The sequence below is a fragment of the Halichoerus grypus genome, chromosome 1, assembly GCF_964656455.1.
Source record: "Halichoerus grypus chromosome 1, mHalGry1.hap1.1, whole genome shotgun sequence".
In the NCBI taxonomy this organism is placed as follows: domain Eukaryota; kingdom Metazoa; phylum Chordata; class Mammalia; order Carnivora; family Phocidae; genus Halichoerus; species Halichoerus grypus.
In genome coordinates, this window is record NC_135712.1 from 87,362,192 (window position 1) to 87,383,356 (window position 21,165).

The following is a 21,165-nucleotide window of genomic DNA, read 5'->3' on the forward strand; positions in this document are numbered from 1 at the left end:
TGCATGTTTAAATTGTTTTTGATGTAGTTTTGTGGTATTGAGTGTATCTAATTTTTAGGAAATTGGGATCATAATATACAGCTTTTGAATCCATTTTTCCTGAGTCCCCTAAATAACAAAGGAAAGTGGAAAATTATAGCCAGTGGTGGCAGACTGTTTGGTCTGACCATTCTGGCTTTCAATCTGGTCTCAGGGTTGGTTTCCGTAGGATATTCCTGCTGTTAACAGCTCTTTCCCTTTTACCACTAGCTTCATCATTTGGATTCCTAGAATGTCATCTGTGTACGGGATTGGGCGGGAAATAAAAATGGGGAGAGGACAGCGCAGACATTTAGCTGCTTGGAGGCCTTGATTAATGAATGCTTAGTATGTTATTAGAAATTGCCATGTGGAGGAAGACAACTAATATGTGAAACAGATCAGTGGAATTGAGAAGATTCAGTTGAAAGTCTTTTGTTTTACAAATATTTTTTCTTTTTTTTTATTGTTCCAGTTGCAGGTAATCACTTTTTGTTGTGTTTTCAGTCATGTGCTAAGCAATTTAATTTGGGCTTTATCTGTGACTTTCTTTTGCCAAGAAGTTCATTTAATAAACATCTTTCTGAGCAGATTAATTATGTTAGGATTATTATGTTTTTCTCTTAATTCTTGGAATGATTTCCCCAAATTCTCCACAAATTTTGAAATTCATTTGTAATTTCTATTTGTTAAGGATACCAGGTACAATTTCTTGAATTTGTTTCTGGCAACTAGGTTCTAGATTAGATTTATGTTGCTACTTTAAATTATAGGCACATTTTTGTTTGTTTGGTTTGTACCTTTCCTGAGGGAAAAAACCCATAATCCATTAACTTTTCAGGAAATCTATAAATCAATAAATTTACTTCTAGAGATTGCAGGGTAGTAATTTTGAAGATCAGTCAGAATAAACTGTTGTACTGTTTTAAAGGATTTTTGCATCTTAAAAAAATAAATTTCTCCTAATTATGTGTAGTGGGTAGATTTTAGAAGATGTCTGCTGAGTTAGCAGTGTCTATTTCTATGCTAAAATCCTATTCTAAATTTCTATGCTAAAATCCTATTCTAAAGTTAATACTTCATCTACTTCAGGTAAAATGTTCTGAAATATAGATCGTAAAAGCAAAGCTTTGGACACAAAACCAAAGCCTGCCAACATTTATAGCATCACAAGAAGTAAAGCAAATGGATTTAGTTTATGTAGTATACGAAATAGTTGATAGTTTTACACTAATTTTATAATGTGACTGATCACATGCTCTTGAGTTTTGTTTTAATGGCAAAATATCAGCCTTTATTTGCCACTTCCTGGAAGTGGTACTAAAATTACTGGTTATAGCCAGGCTCTCCTAAACATTTTTAAAATAAAAATCCACTGTTAAGCTCTCCCTTACCAATATGATTTATTTGTGCTGTAATACAGTCTCTGTTGTGTTTTATTTTCAAATATGTATGTACCTATTCCCACATTATATCATGAATAATGTAATAACTTAGTCAACTTATGGGTCTTAAGAACTGTGTATTTTCTGTTCACTGTTCTTAGGTCTTTTGTGGTACAGCAAGGTGAACAAATAAGTCCCTGGTCTTAAGAAGTCTGGTAGGGGAGGCATGATAAGAGAATGAGGCACTACACAGTTGTAATAAAGGAGGATCATATGTGTCTCAGTGGGTAGTGGGGTAAATAATCAAGGGAGGAAGCTGATTTGGGCTGAATCTTGAAAGAGATGGGCTAGATTTGTGGCCAGAACGATAGTAGAAGGAAATTTCTGGTAGATGAATGAGTAATGTTATGGCAGCAGAGGTGTGCAGAAAACAAGAGGGACTTCCGGTGACATGCTATGGTAAGCATAGGAGATGTGGGGCAAGTGAGATTATAAAGGCAAGTGTAATGGATACATATTTTGGTTTTTTTGGATGACTTGAATTACTTTAGTACAAATAGTTTTAATATACATTTTGTCAGATTATCTTAAATACACCTTAGATTTTTGTAATTCTTTTGTAGAATATATAATTCTATCTTAAAATTCAGATAATCTATTTCGTAAGCTGAAGAATTATGTGATATGCTTTATAAATGCACTCCACAATGACCAGGACATGGCTAAATGAGTTGACTAGGAAAACAGCTAATGTAGAAACCAAAATATTTTCAAAATCCCTCTGTTTTGGGGCGCCTGGGTGGCTCAGTCGATTAAGTGTCTGACTCTTGGTTTCGAAGCTCAGGTCGTGACCTCAGGGTGGTGAGATGGAGTCCCACGTCGGGCTCCATGCTCAGCGGGAAGTCTGCTGGAGATTCTCTCCCTCTGTCCCTCCCCCTACTCAATCTCTCTTTCTCTGGAATAAAGAAATTTTTTTTAAAAAAGGTAATTCCTCAATTTTTCAGATTGTATTGTAATGTGCAAATGGGCATACCTGTTGACATATCGTTTTCCACTGATTTATTTTCCCTTCAAATCCTAGAATGAGAGATTTATTTAACTACTTAAATGTTTATGAAGTTACTATTATGACCCTTTCCCTTAAGGAGGTATACTCTAGAAGGAAAAGCTAAATGAATCAATGAAGAAAATAAAAGTAGAGAAAGGATAATCGGAGAAAACTGAGATTAAAGACCTGTATGAGTGTGATGAAAGTAAGACTCACTAATCACAGAAAACTAAGAGAAGAGAATCAAGCAGAGGAGGAACAGAAAGACTAGCAACTCGAATGATCTAATTTAGAATTTTCCAAAGGTAGATTTGTGTGAGTTTCTGTGTGGTATGTGTGCATACACTCTAGTAATGAAAACAAGTATCCATTTGGGTACAGGGCTCTATTAGTCTATTTATGTTCATTTTTAAATTTTAAAAATTAAATATTAATATTTAACATAGGGGTTCAAATTTGTACGCTTATTCAGTCCGATGTCAGAAAGTCCTGTCTAAGGTGGCGCATAAAGGGATTTGGAAGAGTGGAAGCCCCACCAAGCAGCAGTGGCCTTCCCAGTCCTTCACTCCATTTCTGGGACTCGCCATGTGTCTGAGCTTACTTTTATGTTTACTTGTGTTTGACCATAGATTTATGGCTCATATTATCTAGTTTCAATCAGACCCCACAAAACAGACTAATAATTTAAAGATTTCTACAAAAGAAAAAATGTGAATGTAAGAAACGTGACTAGGATTAGGAAACAAGATAATGGTAGAGTTGATACTTAAACCACTGGAATGAGCTTTTCACCTGCCACGATCTAATAATTTTAGAAGATGGTTAAAATTATAAGAGATTATCTAGAAGGATATTTGACATATAAGCACACATCTTTTTTTTTTTTACTTTTGTTTTCTGTGTTTTAAAATGTATGTGATTCAATAGCACATGTTAATTATTTATAAATAAGTAGAATGAATGTATGCCAGAACTTTTCTCTGATAAGGGTACTCTGCCAGTTTTTGGATAATAAGTAGCCCTATATAGCTTATAACTCAAAAATTCACGAAATCTTAATGATAGAACAATTGATGTTTGTAACAGATAACCTGGAGGTAAACAGAGCCTAGTGGAAATTTGTTTGGACTCAATCATGATGTCTGTAGAACATTTCTTTGGTAGGTGTTAGAAAGGGTCTTCCAGCTACTTCACAAGTGTCTCGTGCCAAAACACCTTGGTGGTCACCCCAGTGTCTTGAAGCACCAGTGACTGGTGGGATATTGTGTGTTGACGGAGCTATCTATAATTTCAGTGTGTGTGCCATGTTTAATATTATTTTAATTCCTAGGTATTATAACTTGCCTACCTGGAGTGCTATAGTAGCACTGAAGTTTAGTATGGCCATGGAGTTGGCAGTGAGCACAAATGAGAGTTCTAGTCAATTAAACATAAGATCAGAGAGGAGCAAACTTCAAGGGATTAAATTCTTTCTCCAGTTATTCAGTGTATTTGCTTAGTTATCTTTTTAGTGTTTACTGACTTAATTCACCAGTGAGGTATAGGAGGTAAAGCTCCTGCTTTCTTTCTGTGGCGTCCGCTTGCCCTCTCGCATGAAATTGTCCTCGAGCCCAGCACCTGGGGGAATCTGCCATGGTCAGCATTCCACCTGAGAGCCGCTGCCATGACGGGGTGTGCGAAAAACCCTCGTATATTGACACACAAGGCTCACAGAAAATAACGTGCTGTGGCTTAGCAATTCAGATGACTGGGTAAACTCTGTAAAACGTAAACTCTGAAGAGATGGAACCTTGAAATCAGTCATGCATTTGTCTTTATTAAACAGAATATGTGGAAGATCAGTTGATACCAGTCTTTATGGCTCATGAGCCTAGATTATGAACACACTATCCTGGGCCCTGTTGCAGTAGTATTTGCACAAGTTAAGTTGAATGGGGGTGAGTGTACACTTTGTGCAAATTCATCTCTTCCAGTCTGATTTTATTCATTGTGTCAGCCTTTTAGGAATTTTGTAAAGATTCAGTGCCTGCCACGTACTACTCAAAAGTTGCTGCTGTTGTTCATGATGACAGTGGTTGAGGGACAGAAGGATAATCACTGGTGATGGGGACCTTACAGACGTACATAGAATTTGAGACATGAAAATTGGGTATGGGAAATTTCTTAAGCTGAACTTGTTTTAGGGCACACTGAATATTTTACTTTCCTTTTTCTCAGCATCAGCAACTTGTGATTGGCGGTACCGGATATTCAATTGCACATCCCCACATCAATGCACTGCCAATGGTAAGAATCCCTCCCACTCCCAATGCTAGTGTTTTAATTGGTCTTTTGATTATTCTCTTATTTGTAAGCATCTATCAAGAATTTTTAAAGTTTCTCACAGTTTGACAAACTACATCTATGCCCTGGAGTAAAGAAATGTTTTAAAAAATATGTGTAATGTAAGGCACTTAAAGTAATTTTTGATTATTTAATTAAAAAAGAAAAGGGTGAACCCATAGTTTGCAGATTTCCATTATCCATAGATTTTATAACCTCTTGGCTATGGTTGCCAGGATGAAAAGTATTATATAGCAATGATCTTGTATTTTAACAAGTGGGCTCTATTTTGTGAGTACAATTTTCTTGTTAAACTAAAGCTTAGGTTCAATAATAGCTCTTGTGTTTTTGTCAATCATCTTACTAAAATAGTCTTTTTGCATATTGTATTTATCTTAATATTTATAGATAATGGGCAATTAAATGGCTAAAATTTTACCTGTTTTTAGAGAGTGAATGATTTTCAGGAGAACCATTCTTACTATTTAAAAAGATCATTTTAGAAACCTTTCTCTGTGGAATAACAATCTGTGAACTATGTTATAGAGCACAAAAGCCACTCTGTAGGAGTTGAGATTTGCTTTCATTTCTGCGTGTGTCTTGGATGACTTTTGGCAAAAACTCATGTAAAATTAGATGATAAAATCGGACAGATTTCTAAAGTTTATTCTCACTGTAGGCTAAGTGATCTCATTACTGTTAACTGAAATCAGAATGATTCTCCCATACAAAAAATAATTCCTTACCTAAATGGTATTGGTATGTATTTTAGGGTTCAATAAATGTAGAAGAATGAATTTTTACTTTTTGGGTTTTTTAGAATTAATTACTTAACGATAATCTATTTCAAAATATTTTCTATAGTACATTATTAAAATTTTTAATTAATCAAATTTTTATTTAATTTATTTATTTTTAAAGATATTATTTATTTATTTATTTGACAGAAGCAGGCTCTCGCTGAGCAGGGAGCCCGATGCGGGGCTCGATCCCAGGACCCTGGGATCATGACCTGAGCCGAAGGCAGCCGCTTAACCAACTGAGCCACCCAGGCGCCCCTCAAATTTTTATTTTAAACATTAAATCAGGGAGCTATAGAAACTGATAAAGGCTCATAGAATTTGGTGGGAAATAGTAGATGCATCAGTCTGAAATAAAAGCTACTAAAAATTAATTAGAAGCAGGATAGGTGGGTGAGATGAGTCACCTGTGAACATATTCCTGGGAAATGATTCATTTTAAAGATGGATTTGTCAGTATGTTGTTTAAGAGGAAGATTTCCTCTCCCTGTTCCTTCTCTCAGCAGTTAATGGGGAATGTTGAAGAAAATAAGAATTTTTTGTACGGCCTTAACCTAGCATGAAGGATCCATGGTTCTTCATTAATTTATGAGACACTTGGCTGGGTTCTTTAAGGTGCTTGGGTGACTCATTAACCACTGTTAAATCTGCTGTTTCCTTTGGAACATTACAGTTTCTCATGCAAGAAACAGCTCTGTGGTAAATCAACTCCATCATTTGGATTACCTGCCCTTGGCTTTATGTTTGAAGTTCACATTTGAAACCCGTTGGTTTTCTTGATTGTTGGAGCCTTAATCCATGGCATGTCCCCCTTGAGAATCCATTGTGCAGGCCTCTTGGGTATCGGAGGTGCAGGTGCTGTGCAAGTGGTTCTCTCTTCTGAGTGCTTCAGGTGAATTTTTCAGTGTGCCCCTCACAGAGACTATACATTGTGTTGTTTCTGGAACAGCTGTTAGACTGTATTTCAAATCAGATTATTTTCATTGTCAGTTTCGTTGAGAAGTCCTGAAATCATTTTTAAGTCATGATCGCAGAAATTTATGTTCATTTATGTTCTAAATAAGTGTTAGTGTTAGAGATGAAGAAGGCCAAGATCCCAGCAAACTTGCTTGTGGTCTAGCTGAGGACACCACAGCCATTTGTACACATTTGCATGGTGTGCTAATGCACTTATAGGTATTGGTTCACAGTGATAGTTTTCTCATGAACCTGAGAAATGCCCAAGTTTTTAGTGAAACCTGTGCTATGTAGTATCCTATATTTTTTTCCCCTGAAAATGCTATAAAGGAATGCTTTGTGGGAATGTAGAACTTAACTCTACCACCCCCACCCTCAACTTTGTGATATAAGGATGAAGGATTTGTATTATTCTTTTTAGCTTACTCTTCACTTACCTAGGTACAAGTTATTTTAACTCTAATTGCACCTTACATCATTATGATTTACAGCTACTTTCCTAAATAAATGTTGCATACTCTTTTCTGTAAATATCTCATTGTATTCATAGAATCCATTGGCCAGCAAGTGTGTATTATTTTAACTTTTTATTGTGCACGTTTTCAAACGTACACTGAAGAAGACAGAATAGCATAATGAACTCTCACCCAGCTGCAGTAGTCACCAGTTTTGTCATCTTTAACCACGTTGTTCCATGTCTCCTTCCGCCCCCTCCCCCCAGTCATTTTGGAGCCAATACATGTATCACATGATTTCATTCATAAATACTTTATTATTTTTTTTTGAAGATTTTATTTATTTTTTTTGACAGAGACACAGCGAGAGAGGGAACACAAGCAGGGGGAGTGGGAGAGGGAGAAGCAGGCTTCCCGCGGAGCAGGGAGCCCGATGCGGGGCTTGATCCCAGGACCCTGGGATCATGACCTGAGCGGAAGGCAGGCACTTAACGACTGAGCCACCCAGGCGCCCTTCATTGATAAATATTTTAGTATGTATCTATGTAAGATACAGACTACTTAAAAATATATACAATATCATTGTCACACTTTAAAAATTGACACTAATTTTTATTGAAAAGGGATTTAAATATACTTTTGAAAAATTGTAGTAAAAAACATAAAATTTGCCATCTTAAATATTTTTAAGTTCACAGTTCGTACACTTAAGTGTAGTGTTAACTGTATTCACATTGTTGTATAAGAGTTCTCTAGAACTTTTTCATCTTACTGATACCCATTGAACAAAAACCTCCCGTTTCCCCCTCTTAGCAGCAGCGGGCAACAGTTATTTTATTTTACTTTTTGGTTTTAGGAGTTTGATGTTAGCTACTCTATACAGTATAAGTGGAATCATACAGTATTTGTCTTTTGTGACTGGCTTACCTAGCATAATGTCCTCTAGGTTCATCAGTTTTGTGGCATATAGCATGTGACAGGATATCCTTCTTTTTAAAGGTTGACTGTTCCATTATATGCATATACCATATTTTCTTTATTCATTCATCATTGAACATTTAGGTTGCTTCAGTCTTTGGCTGTTGTGAATAATGCTGCATTGAACATGTGTGTGCAAATCTCTCTTCAAGATTCTGCTTTTACTTCTTTTGGGTATATACCCAGAAATGAGACTCCTGGATCATATGGGAACCTCCATATGGTTTTCCAGAGTGGCCGCACCATTTTCCATTCCCACCAAAAGTACATAGGGGTTCTGATTTTTCTCTACATTCTTTCCAGCACTTGTTATTTTCTGTGGTGTTCTCTTTCTCCCCTCCCTCCCTCCTTTCTTCCTTCCTTCCTTTCCTTCCTTTCTTTTTTTCTTTCTTTCTTGGTAGTGAACATTCTAATGGATATGAGATCATGACAGTAATTTCTTAATATCACTAAATAGCCATTTAGTTTAGTTTTCCTCATTTGCTCATAAATGGTGTTTCTACAAAATCCATACATTATATTTGGTTGGTATGTACATCTTACTCTTCTACCTCTTTACTTACTGCATTTTTTCCCTTTTAATTTATTTGCCATGTGAGGTTTCCTCATTCTGTGTATTGTTAATTGCATCCCTATAGTAAAAAGCCTCTCTTTCCCTTGTGCTTTTTTGCAAATCAGTAGTTATATCTAAGAGCTTAATCTAATTCAGGTTTTTCTTTCTTTATTTTGTGGTGTCAGGGTGACAGAATATTTCATAAGGAGGTCCTTAAGACGTACATATTTGTCTCTGTGATATTAGGTGACTTTTGACCACTGCTTAGATCTCTTATTTCAGTGAGAACATGCAAGATGTTGATATCCTAATTATATCAAGGGTTTTAAGTGTCATTGAGCTCATGGATTTAAATATTTTATATGTTTATTGCATTGCAGTTTTTATTCTTATGATGCTCAAATGGTCTTGGCCAAGGAGCCTTTTTAAGTTGGCTTTTACATAAACTTTTCTCTTTTATATTTTATAATATTACGTATTATTAGATATAAATGTAATAGAAAATAGCATAAATGTATTATTAAAATATAAAATATAGAATATATAAGTGAAATGCATAAGATAAATTTATAAAATCATATAGAACTATTATATATAATATTGATTTTTATCTTAATATATATTTCTCTATTTAAACCAGTACCACTAACATTCCTAAAAATTGCTTTTTTGGCCTATGTCCCACTGAGGCTTACAGTCAAAGTATTGTTTTTACAGTGCTCAAAGTAAATCCACTTGTATGATTTTTCTGCCATCTTGTTATATAGTCACGTCTGTTTATTTCATTTTATTTTTAGTATTTAGAATTTAAATATTTTGATTTAGTTTTGTTCTGTAATTATATATAAAATGTTTATGTTACTTCAAAATAAGATACATTTTTATTTTCTTACTCCCCTTCTAGATAACTGGTTTTTATCTATAGTGCTAGTTTAAAAAAATATAAGCAAACCCATGTACATACTTATATTGGAGATCATCTTATAATGCTGTATAGTCAGTCCTCATTCCTTTTCATGGCTGTGTGATAGTCCATTATATGGATGTACCATTCTGTTTCAAGAATGGGAGTTTTAGGTGTGATCATAAATATCCGTTATTTTTTTAGGCAATTTGCCAAATTCCCTTAAACATTATGGCATTTTATATTCCTTCCAGCAATGTATGCAGTTGCCTGCTTACTCACTTGCAAACAGTGTATAGTCAGAACTTTTAGGGTGGGGGTGTGTGTGTGTATTTTTAATCTGATAGATGAGAAATGGTATCTCACTGTAGTTCTAATTTGCATCATTTTGTATGTTTTAGAACTGTTTATGTATCTTTTTCTTTGAACTGTTCAAAAGATACTTATTTTCAAGAAAATCTGTCCAACTCTTTTGACAAATCCTTCATACCTCCTATTTTCTCTTGTTCTGATTCTGTAGTCATCCCACAACTTCTTAAAATTAATTTAGCTTAACAGTGAGATTTTCCTACTAAGAAAAGAACCATGCTGACCAGTTGTCTTAGATTTGATTTCAATGGAATCAGACCCTTGATAGAACTATTTTACTTGAAAAGTGAACCCAGAAAGTTGCTGTGGGCATGGGGAGTGGTGGGTAAGTAAGAAGAGATAAAGAGGCCAGGACAGATGCCTTAAAGAGTAGGTAATGTTGTGGGCATTTGGGGCTCACACCCTGTGGGTACCTCTGGGAGACAGAATAGAACATGCCTCTGAGTTGTTGCACTCCAGGGGCAATGAAGCTGGAGTAGTTTGTCTACCAACTCCCATTCCATATTGTGGAGTTATGCTCTGGGGTGGGGAGGACATGAACCCCGCAGCAACTCCTCCCTGACCTAACCTGTGGCCAGAGATGACCCTCAGGTGTTTGTGGAAAGAAGCTGCTTACTTCCTCAGCAAAGTTGAGTGGTGAGGAGTTGTGGACTGGGTGCCGCTAGCATCTGTTGCATCAGTGAATATTCCAGGCTGCAGTTAGATTTCTCAGTGTAAATCAGGAAATCATTCTTCTCATTCTTATATTGTTCTAGTGTATTTTGTTAACATCTATTCTCCTAGAACTTGATTATCCTAAGAGAACTGATAAAAGTTATGGCTTGCTAGATTGAAGATAAGGCCCCAAAGAGTTGTGACCATCCCAAGAAGTTGCTCCCAAGAAGCAGTGATCTGTTCCCTTTTACTGTCTACTTTTTTTTACTTAAAAGATTTTATTTATTTACTTCTGTGTGAGAAAGAGAGAGCACACAATCGGGGGGAATGGCAGACAGAGGGAGAAGCAGACTCCCCGCTGAGCAAGGAGCCTGATACGAGACTTGATTCCAGGACCCCATAATCATGACCTGAGCCAAAGGCAGGTGCTTAACCGACTGAGCCACCCAGGCGCCCCCCCCTTTACTATCTACTTTTTAGTCATATCATCTGTAAATTAATTTGTTCTTTTCATTGTAGAAAAGTTCATTGTCCTTATTTATCATCTTTCACTGTCCTGTGATTTTGAAGTGGCATTATTAAATGTGAAAAAAGAATAGCATTACCATATATATGGCATTGTGTGAAGTATTTTCTCTTGGTTGAGAATTTATGCCTCTGGGGAACTAATTTTCAATCAGTAGTAAAATGGTTGCATTGAAAAACTCTTAGTCTTTAGGGTTTCCCCCCCTCCCCTTAATGGATGAAGCTGAAAACACGTACAGGCTCAATTTCTTTCAAAAGGGCTTATACCTTTGTATATGTCTGAGCAGTTGTCTCTTTGAAAATGTATTGGTTTATCAATAAAACAAAAGAATTCAGAAAAGCAGAGCACATACATGTTGGAGTTGATCCCCTGTATCTTTACCATTGGATGATTGTTATGTGATGTGAGGCTTCTATAACTAAAATGGGACCTGAAAGATTGTGATTATCTATCGTCTGAAAGTCAAAGAAAGCTTGGATTCTTACATGGATTTAAGCCTTATATTAAATGTTGTAGAACTTGTTATAGTGAGTTGCTCTTGTTACTTAAAATTTTATCTTCATGCTTCATGTAATTTTGGTGTTGCTTCCATAAGCTCTTAATATAGGCACCATGCAACCAGAAACAAAACCTAGCTCTAGCTCTCTTCTTATCTCACAGAACCCAGAATAGAGAGAGAGCAAGAATTTAAAACCCACATAAAGGTAGAAGGATGGGTGGTTGATGGAATAATGTTAAAACAAAAAGTATCCTATCCCTGATTTTTTTATGGCCTTATTTTTAAGTATTTCCAACTTTTCAGACTGCCCAGACTTGTTAAATTCAGTCTTACTAGATTCTAACACATTCAGGGTTGGGCCACATGCTTTCATATTAGCAATATAGCCATAAAATTTGAAACTACAGGCCATTGCAAGTTTCTTGGGTGTAATGAAACCATTAGGAGTCTCTCTTTTTTTCCATTCCTCCTTCCTTTCATTAATCCATGCATCTTTCTAATGCATAGTAATGCATTTTTTTTGTTACTTTTAATTTTTTGCTCTCAAAAGAAATTAACTTAGTAAAGTTTGGTATGTAAAAGACAGGAATTTTTGGTTTTAATAGGCACTGTTTGTTCTCTTCTCCATGTTCTGCCCTTTTTAAGCCAGTTGCTTTCAGTCATACCTTTTGATTGTTTTCCCGTGATTCATTGGAACAGGGATCTTCACAATGACTATTTTCTCTCCTTCCCTGTGATTACGGTTTTCCTCCTATAAGGAGGATCTTTTAAAAAAAGAAAAAGACGCTGTAGTTCTTATTTCACTGTATTGTATAAAGGACAGTCTGATTTGATGTTTATTTCCAGTCAGACGTTTAATGGGATCATTTTGAGTTCATTATAATCTAATACTTTTTTTTTTTTCTTAAGAGAGTGAGAGTGAGGGAGGGGCAGAGGGAGACTCCAGGAGAGGCAGACATCTTAAGCAGCCTCCACACCCAGTGCGGAACCAATGTGGAACCAATGCGGGGCATGAACTAATGACCCTGAGATCATGACCTGAACCAAAATCAGGAATCGGAAGCTTACCCGACTGAGCCACCCAGGCGCCCCTATAATCTGATACTTTTAAAAAATGACTTAGGAACATAAGGGTTTGTGAATTTAGAACAGATTACATAGAAATAATTTAAATGTGTAGGAGACACTGAAAGACATTTTGATTAATTTAAAAGTTTTTTGAAAAATGATAAAGTACATAAAAATCAGACCAGAAATGGAAGGTGTAGTGAATGTTCTGTGATAGAGAGTAAATATCTTATTTAAATGTCTTTGTAATCTGTGGGGTTGTTAGTATCTCTGTTTTATAGATGAGGAATCCATTATTCCTGTTTATAATCACGTAGATAATAAATTGTAGAGTCTGCTCTGAACCAGGTCTTGTTTCCACAGTTGAGAATGTCTGCACCTCTGAGAAGATTGGAACTGTGGCAAGATGAAACTGGGGTGGAACCCTAGGTTCTCAAAAAGACCACTTTTCCTTTATTTTGCATGAGAAACAGTTAAGGAATAAAATTGTTACACTGTCCTTCAAAACAAAAGACATTATATCTCTTTTAAAAATAGGTAGAGGTTTCAGTGTTTGTAAATTTACTTAAGGTTTTTTGTTATTTTCATTCAAAGGAAGGATTTGATACTTTGGCTAAAATTTCAGAAACTAAGTCACAATAAAACATTTGATTTGAATATTGTATACTTTTGAAGTATATTTTGTGTTTCCTTCACTAATCTTTAAAACCATTTAATTGAGAAATGTATTTTGTTTGATAATGCCTTTTAATATATTCCCTACATGGTATTTCTTCCCCACAGCTGTGGATAGGATGAAGTAAACAGTAGCTTTCATAAAAAGAAATACTTTAAATTCAGGTATTTTGAAATGATATGTAAGTCATTTATCTACCTTTTCTTTTTTTTCTTAGAGTGGGCTCTACTTATAGTAGAGCTGGAAATTTATTTCAAAATCAAACTTTCCCTGATCTACCTGCCATGTAGGGCTGACCTTTTTATCACCACCAGTCTATAGTTGTGTGTGTGTGGGTGTGCGCGCGCTCGTGTGCACGCACGTGCACTCTGTGACTCATCCAGACATCTTGGCCCTGTTTGCCATTGTGTCCCCCTTCCCCTGCCCTTCCCCCTCCGCACCTAGACCCGCAGTATATACTGTAGCCACTGGTGATGTGTGATACTGAGCACTTGAAATATGACTAGTCATAGTTGAGGTATGCTGTAAATGTAAAATGCATACTAGATTTTGAAGACAATGTATACGTTTTTGTTTGATAATTCTTGGTTACAAGAAATCACATTTGGGTTAAATATGTACATATCATATGTATTTTATTGGGCTATATATTGGGTCAAGTAAAATAATAATATTAGAATAATTGCCCCCTATTTCTCTTTAAATTTTTCATGTGACTACTAGAAATTCAGAATTACGTAATGTGGTTTGCATTGTGGCTTATGTTGTATATCTGTTGACAGTGTTGCCCTAGACCTTGCTAGTCATAGCTGCTTGACCTGTAGGTTCTCCTTATCTGCCAGAAACAAGTCATCAGAGCAGTGAAGAATTTGGCTAATGCTAAGACCTGGGGAAATAGGAATGACCATCAGAGCATTCCTAAAATTAGATCATGGTGTTGGCAGGTGAACTGGGGGGTGAACTGGGGGAGAGACCCAGCCTGTGTTCCTAAGGTGTCACCAAACGTTCTTGTCATAAGAAAGAATTCAGGGACAGACACACAACACAGGGGACGAATGACACAAACAAGAAAAGTTGATTAAAGTGAAAGTACACACTTTGGAGGTGTGAGATCTGGGATGGGAGGAAACTGGAGCAAATAGGCTGCACGCCCCGGGGAGGGGTGGGGATTGGGGTGGGGTTGGGTTTCTATCTTTTATTGAGGATTGTTAACTAGGGGGTGAACTATTCATTACGTGGGGCAGGGATGCAGGGTTTCCTGAATTTTCTTCCTGATTGGGTCAGCGGTTTCCCGTGGTGGCATCCGCCATCTTGGGCCGGTCTGGTTTGATCAGGCTTCATGTGGAGTGCGGCCAGGGCAGGCCTCTAAGTTCCCCACAGCTGGCTGGACTTCCTCACTGCTGGCCTCCAGGTGTCCTGTTAGGACATAATTACCTGCCTTCTCTAACAACAGGACTCATCATAAAGCTAAGTAAGTTGTCCTCACTCAGTAGGTCCTAATTTTACAAATAAGGAATTACAGCTGAGAGAAGTGATGCCATCTCACATACTTTGTCATAGTTATAGAACCAAGACTTGAACCAGATGGCCTCATGTAGTCCAGCATTCTTTAAAATTCTGTATCATACAAATTATAGAGAATCAGAATATTTTTCAGAGATGAATCATGAGAGCTTGCACAGGAGCTCAGGAGGAGATAGAATAATAAGGCTTAAAGCATTTTAGTCTAGGTTTTGTGTTTTGTTTACTGTTCAGTGCTAAAGATGAAAAATGTCAGGAAAATTTTCTTTTATTATAATTAGGTATTTTTCTTATCTGTGTTACTTTCTTTCTTGGGAAATCAGTTATTAGTGTTTGCTTTGTACTTGTTACCTTGTCAAATCATTTTTTTCCCTAGATTTTTCCCAGTTGTAGTTTCCATTTGGTTCTTTTTATACTTTGTACTTCTGAGAGCTTATGTCTTTCCTGTCAAGTATACACCTTTACCTTGTGGAGGATGGATTAAAATAGCTACCTTAACGTTTTTGTTTGATAATTCTCACATCTGGATAATCTTAAGTTTGGTATCTCATTCTGGTCTTCGAGAATTGGTCAGATTTTCCTGATTCTGTGTATGTTTAATAATTTTGGATTGTATCTTACGAATGTTGTGGGCTTTGTTTTGTAATTCAAACAGGAGTTCTTCGTGCTTAGTTCTCCTTGTCTGTGGCACGGGCAGTGTTAGCGCCCAGTGCCAGTTTGGTGTTCACAGCCTTTGCTGTGCTGCTTTGGGCCTCCTCCTTGCATGCACCCGTCAGGATTAGTGTGGGACCCGAAGAGTGGCTTATGTCAAAGGGTCTCAAAACCTTGGCTTCTTTGGGTGTGTTCTGCGTACATGTCTTGGGATGCCTTTGGGACTGGACAGAATTACAGTATTCCCTCCTTCAGCTGTCATCATCTCCCACTCCCAAAGGCCTTCTCTTGGTTTAGCTTGACTCTTTGGATCGAAAGGGACTACATCAGTCAAGCTCTTGAGGAGGGGGGAAAAAAACCCCACAAAGAGATTTGTTGATTATAGTTTTTTTTGAAGTGGAAAAATAGGGAGTTATAATTTTAAGAATGAAATAGTGGCTCCTCCTGGTCAAATCATCCCACAGATTGTGAGTACAGCCCCTGGACAATATGTGGAAAAACATGGGGGACACTGTAGAGCAAACAGAAACAAGTAGGAACTGGACTTGAAGTGGTTTCTTAAAAGGAAATGGCCCTTGGGTGAGCTTCTCCTCTTGCTGGTGTTTGCTTCAGGCAGGCTCCTCTTGGCTTGTTTGCAGTCTTACTGGCTTGAGGAATCAGATCAAATTCAGAAATACCACAGCCGCTGTAGAGTGATGAGAGTCCAGCAGGAGGAAGAGGGAAGAGATCCTGGAAAAGAAAGAACCACAGTGGTGGAATACCAGATTCTGTGTAGAAACTCTGCCAAATATGTGGCTGACCCCTACACTGGAAACAGTTCAGATGTCTGTCAACAAGAAGATAGATAAACTGCTGTGTACATACAACACAGTACTGCTGAGCAGTAGAGAGGAACAAAGTCTTGATACCTGCAGCAACTTGGAGTAAGTTCTGAAACAGAATGCTGAGTGAACATAGGCTTGCGTAAAACTGGGGCAGAATGGGGCGCCTGGGTGGCTCAGTTGGTTCAGTGACTGCCTTCGGCTCAGGTCATGACCCTGGAGTCCTGGGATCGAGTCCCGCATCAGGCTCCCTGCTCAGTGGGGAGTCTGCTTCTCCCTCTGCCCCTCCTCCCTCTCATGTACTCTCTCTCTCATTCTCGCTCTCTCAAATAAATAAATAAATAAAATCTTTTAAAAAAAAAAAACTGGGGCAGAATGATGATTCCGTTTCTATGATGTCCTAAAAACAGGCAAACTTAGGGCGCCTGGATGACTCAGTCAAGCGTCTGCCTTCGGCTCAGGTCATGGTCCCAGGGTCCTGGGATCGAGCCCTGCATCGGGCTCCTTGCTCGGCAGGAAGCCTGCTTCTCCCTCTCCCACCCCTGCTGCTTGTGTTCCTTCTCTTGCTGTGTCTCTCTCTGTCAAATAAATAAAATCTTTAAAAAAAAAAAAAAAAAAACAGGCAAATTTACCTGTTGTGTGTCGGGGTGGGGCAGGCAAAACTAATGGTTAAAAAACAAGTGGTTGGCAGGGCTTAGAAAAATGGATGCATGGGTGTTGGGGACAAGGATTAAGTGGGAATGGGCATATGAGAACTTTCTAGGGTGATGGTAATACCCTGTGTCCTGTTAGGTTTTTGGGTTACTTGAGTATATCATTGAGTGGTAAGCCTAATATCTATCCATTGTATTTTATGTAAATTTTTTCTTTGAAACACTGTATTAAGTACATCATTGTAATTAGTAACAGAAGCTGAAGTGTATATGGGGAAAGTGTATGGATCTGCAGCTCATTTTGAAATACTTCAGAAGTTAAGATCAGTTGGGAGAATGGTAAGACAAATAGAAGGAAATGTTAATTCTAAATCCTAGTGGTGGCCATGTGAATACTTTCTGTACAGTTTTTAAAATGTTTTCTGTATGTATGAAAATTTTCACAATAAAATGTTACAAAAATACTAGTAGGTAGAATTTTTCTAAATCAGTTTCCTGTTTGTTAGTAGGTTGTTACTAGTAGATATAATCAAAATTGATACTTTTTTAAATTTGAAAATACTTTAAAAGATTTATGAGTGGCATTTTTTGTGCCTGTACACTGAGCTCTGAACTTTATAGGATGCAGAAAGATACAGAAATAAAAATGAACAATAAAAGTGAGAAGACAAAACATACCCATACAAATAACTTGATTACTTCAAAGTGATATAGCAAAGGCTCATTATGATCATTTATAATACATAAATTCTGAGGGGATGCAAACGTAATTAGAGTATGCTTGGAGTCAAGTATGATTAATGTGAGATGGAATCCCTTGGGTTGCTTATTTTGAACAAGTTTTTGAAAATACTATTATAGGCAATTATTAGATTCTCTTTCCATTTTTTAATATGGCCAGTTGTCATTTATGAATTTTGGCTTAGGACACATTTTTTTTTTAAGTATGTTGTATTCATTTATCGAAAGAGGAAAGCTGCATGATTTTTATACTAGAATTGTTAGCCAGATTAAATTAAAATTTGTTTCTAAAAATCTGTATTATGGTAATAGTATGTTAATGACTTGTTGGGTTAAAAGGCAAATGATCATTGTTCCAGAATTTTGTGGTTCTTTTATAACATTTTTGAGAGACAAGTGTAATGCCGTTAAAATATAATACCCCATATTAAGTATAACATTTACAAAATACTGATTCATTTCCTATCCTTATTTACCCTTAGGAAATCTGTTCTGATAGGCTAGAGTTTTAAAATGTATATATCAGAATAAACTGTAAGTAGGTGAGGATGAGAGAAAAGTAAAACATTAGTATTAAAATAATTACAAATTATTAATTACAAATTGTAATAATGAGATGTGAGATTTTTAGCCATTAATTTGATCAACTCAGTTTCTTTTTTATTGGCAGTTATTTCTTCCCCAGTCCTGAAACAAGAATTTCCAACAAAACTAAGCAGTTATTAAATATATTTTAGAAAATAAAAAGTTACATGAAATTGTATGATGTTATAAGGGCTTCATATTTTCTTAGTAACCAAAATAGTCTGAGTTTTACTTATTTTTGGTCTTTTGTCTTTTTTATCTCCAGTTTGTATTGCAGTAATAAAAAGAATTGCCATTTCTAGGTACTATAACTTTTTCAAAGCACTTGTGCTGCTATGTTGTGCCCAGGTATAGCCATTTACATTGTTCCAAGGATTCTATATTATTGATAACTAAATGAGATATTTTGGTCTTTGAGCAAATTATACCATGTGATGACTTCTATAAGTGGTGGAAAGAATTACAGATGTGTTTATGTTCTACAAATTGAAATTTAGTTAGGAACAATCAGTGGGCTTCATGCAACATACCAACTAGTTATTTAAATTTCAAATTCTCCTTTAGCTGCTGCTGATCTTGGTGCCAACCCTTCCTAGAGGAGCATATTTACCCAAGACAGTAGTTCAGTCCTGAATTTTTGCAGGAGCTAGTTCATATTTGTATAATACTGGCTAAAATATAGTATTTTATCATTAATAGTATTCTTGTCAGTAAATAAGCTAAGTGTTTAAGTCTCTCTGAAAAAGTCATGGAGGGGGTGGTAAGGTAGATGGAGAAAATTGCTGAAAACAGCTCATGCTCAAAATAGAGCCCTAAAGTATGCTTTGCGTATCCATCCTGATTTCTGTTGTTTACCATTAAGTGTAAGGTATTTTAATCAGCTCATTAGGATTGTAAATCAAAATACCTAAATTAAAATGGAAAATAAATTCATTGTAAAGGAAAATTTTGTTTCACAGATTTTTTTTTTTATCTCAAAGATACATGGATATCACAACCATTTTAAGACTAGCCAAGAACAAATTTCATTACCATCAAGACTGCTTTATTTTTGCCGTTGTTTCTACCAACCAGAGAGAATTTTATTAGTGATTCTGAATAACTTATTAGGCAATATATTGCCAAGGTGAAATGCTCAAATGAATCATTAATGGAATTGCTTGTATGCCAAGTTATTTTATAATCACTTTAGGTAATTTGCATAAAACAAGCTTTAAAAAACAAGGTTTTTTTTTAAAGTTTTTTTTTTTCACTGAATGTTTCATTGTATCTTTACATCCTTTAAAAGGTACAGATTACATTCTTTAAAAGAGTAGATTTCTGACAGATTCTTGATTGTAGAGATAGGTTTATTGGTTCTTACATCCCTGGAGTTTTAAGTCTGCCAGGTAAGAACTGTGGCATCAGCATAAGGGATAAATAAATAGTGGAATGTCAGCTGATGTAGGAACTTAAAACGTAGTATTCAGTTTATTAGACCCTGAAGGATTTACTCGGACCAGGCAATTAATGTTATTTAGGTAATTGCAGTTAGGCAACCACCAATTTTTTGAGGCACCAGAGCCTTTCTGTTGTTACTAGTAGGAGCTTGATTTCTTTCAGTGTAGAGAACTTAACACTTTTTAAATGTTTCTGAGTGTCATTGGGAAAAGAATTATTTCAATTAGCTCTGTCAGGAGGAGAAGCCAGGTTCTATTTTGAGAGCTAACCAGAAAAAAAAAAAAAAATTATGCATAGGGAAAATATTAACAAAAAAAGGATATCACAAGCATAATTATTTTATTGCATGTTAAAATTAAATAATTGTTTAATTTACTCTAATCATTTTTCTTGTCATTTTACTTTTTATTCAGTTACTTAATTGGGGACACTTGTGAGGCACTTTATCACTTAATGTAATTGTTAGCCCAAAGGTGTTTCTGCAGTATTTTTCTAGATTTACTTGGGCAGTCTGGCTGGCCAAAGGTGAATAGGGTTTTTCAGGTCATAATTTGGTCCCTCATTACTAATCTCATAATGCTACTAAGGCTGGTATATTGTGAAAACCTTTTTAGCAGTTGAAAATTATAAAGTAATTGCTCTTTGAAGTTCAAAATTTTATGAACATTGTTTTCATCTCTGTTCCCACCCACTGTTTCCAATGTTAACAGTTAAACTTCACTGTTAACAAAAGTCCTACATTTTATTGCTTCTTCTTGAATTTGTCCATAGACTCCCTCAATGTTAAAACTAGAGGAGCCCTCTCAGAGATCTAATTCAGCACCCTCATTTTACAGATGAGGAACTGAGGCCTTGGACTAGAACAGAGGTCCCCTCACTCAGTCCAGGACTCTTTCTATTACATCATGCTGCCTGATGTTTGTTTATGGAACTCAGCAACATCACATACAGGGTGAGCTTTTTTTTTTTTTTTAAATGAACACACAAAGTGATTTGATACTCATCAACTGCTGTTCATCATTCCTGTCTAACTCATTCTCTCCTTTTTTTTACCCATACTTACCTTAAGCCATAATATAGCCCAGTTGCTTGTGACTTTATTTTGGTGCTGCTTGTTCTTGGCATTCAGCCATTATTTTTTAAAAGAGTCAGACTCTTAGGAAGGCTGAAGCCTTACTGTAGCAGCAGTAGGGTAAAGTATAGGACCAGATGGTTTTGTAGAGTTTTAAATTTAGATTTAAAAAATGAATTGCAGGTATGTACAAGAGTGTGGATGTGACGTCTAAGAGCAGATGTGATACTAGATAGGAGAGCAGTTTTTTTGTGAAGTAATAAAATGCCAAGAAATCTTAGCCAGTGGTGTGACATAATTGTGATAACAGTGGCTTATCCTGTGAACTCATGGATTGAAATAAGCATATTTGTGTTTTAGACTTTTGAGCTATTTTTTGTATTGATGTTCAGATTCTCCCATTTCTGGCTAGTGAGTGCTTGTTCACATTGGTTCTTGTGTCCTTCAGACAAGACCCTACTAATTTTAG

The 21,165-nt window shown here is 36.2% G+C and overlaps 1 protein-coding gene across 7 annotated transcripts in view; it reads left to right on the plus strand.

Annotated features, from left to right (window-relative positions):
* TBL1XR1 (TBL1X/Y related 1) overlaps window positions 1-21,165 on the plus strand; it is a 180,988-nt gene that overhangs the window by 87,401 nt on the left and 72,422 nt on the right. For 4 of the 7 annotated variants that reach the window (XM_078069013.1, XM_078069021.1, XM_078069044.1 and 1 more), the window contains one exon: window positions 4,669-4,737. The exons of 1 other annotated variant lie outside the window; for it this stretch is intronic. In XM_078069013.1, the coding sequence (XP_077925139.1) occupies window positions 4,669-4,737 (69 nt within the window). Of the gene's footprint in view, window positions 1-4,668; window positions 4,738-20,460; window positions 20,577-21,165 lie in introns of all 7 variants that reach the window. 2 more of the 7 variants (XM_078069033.1, XM_078069038.1) reach the window with 1 other exon arrangement.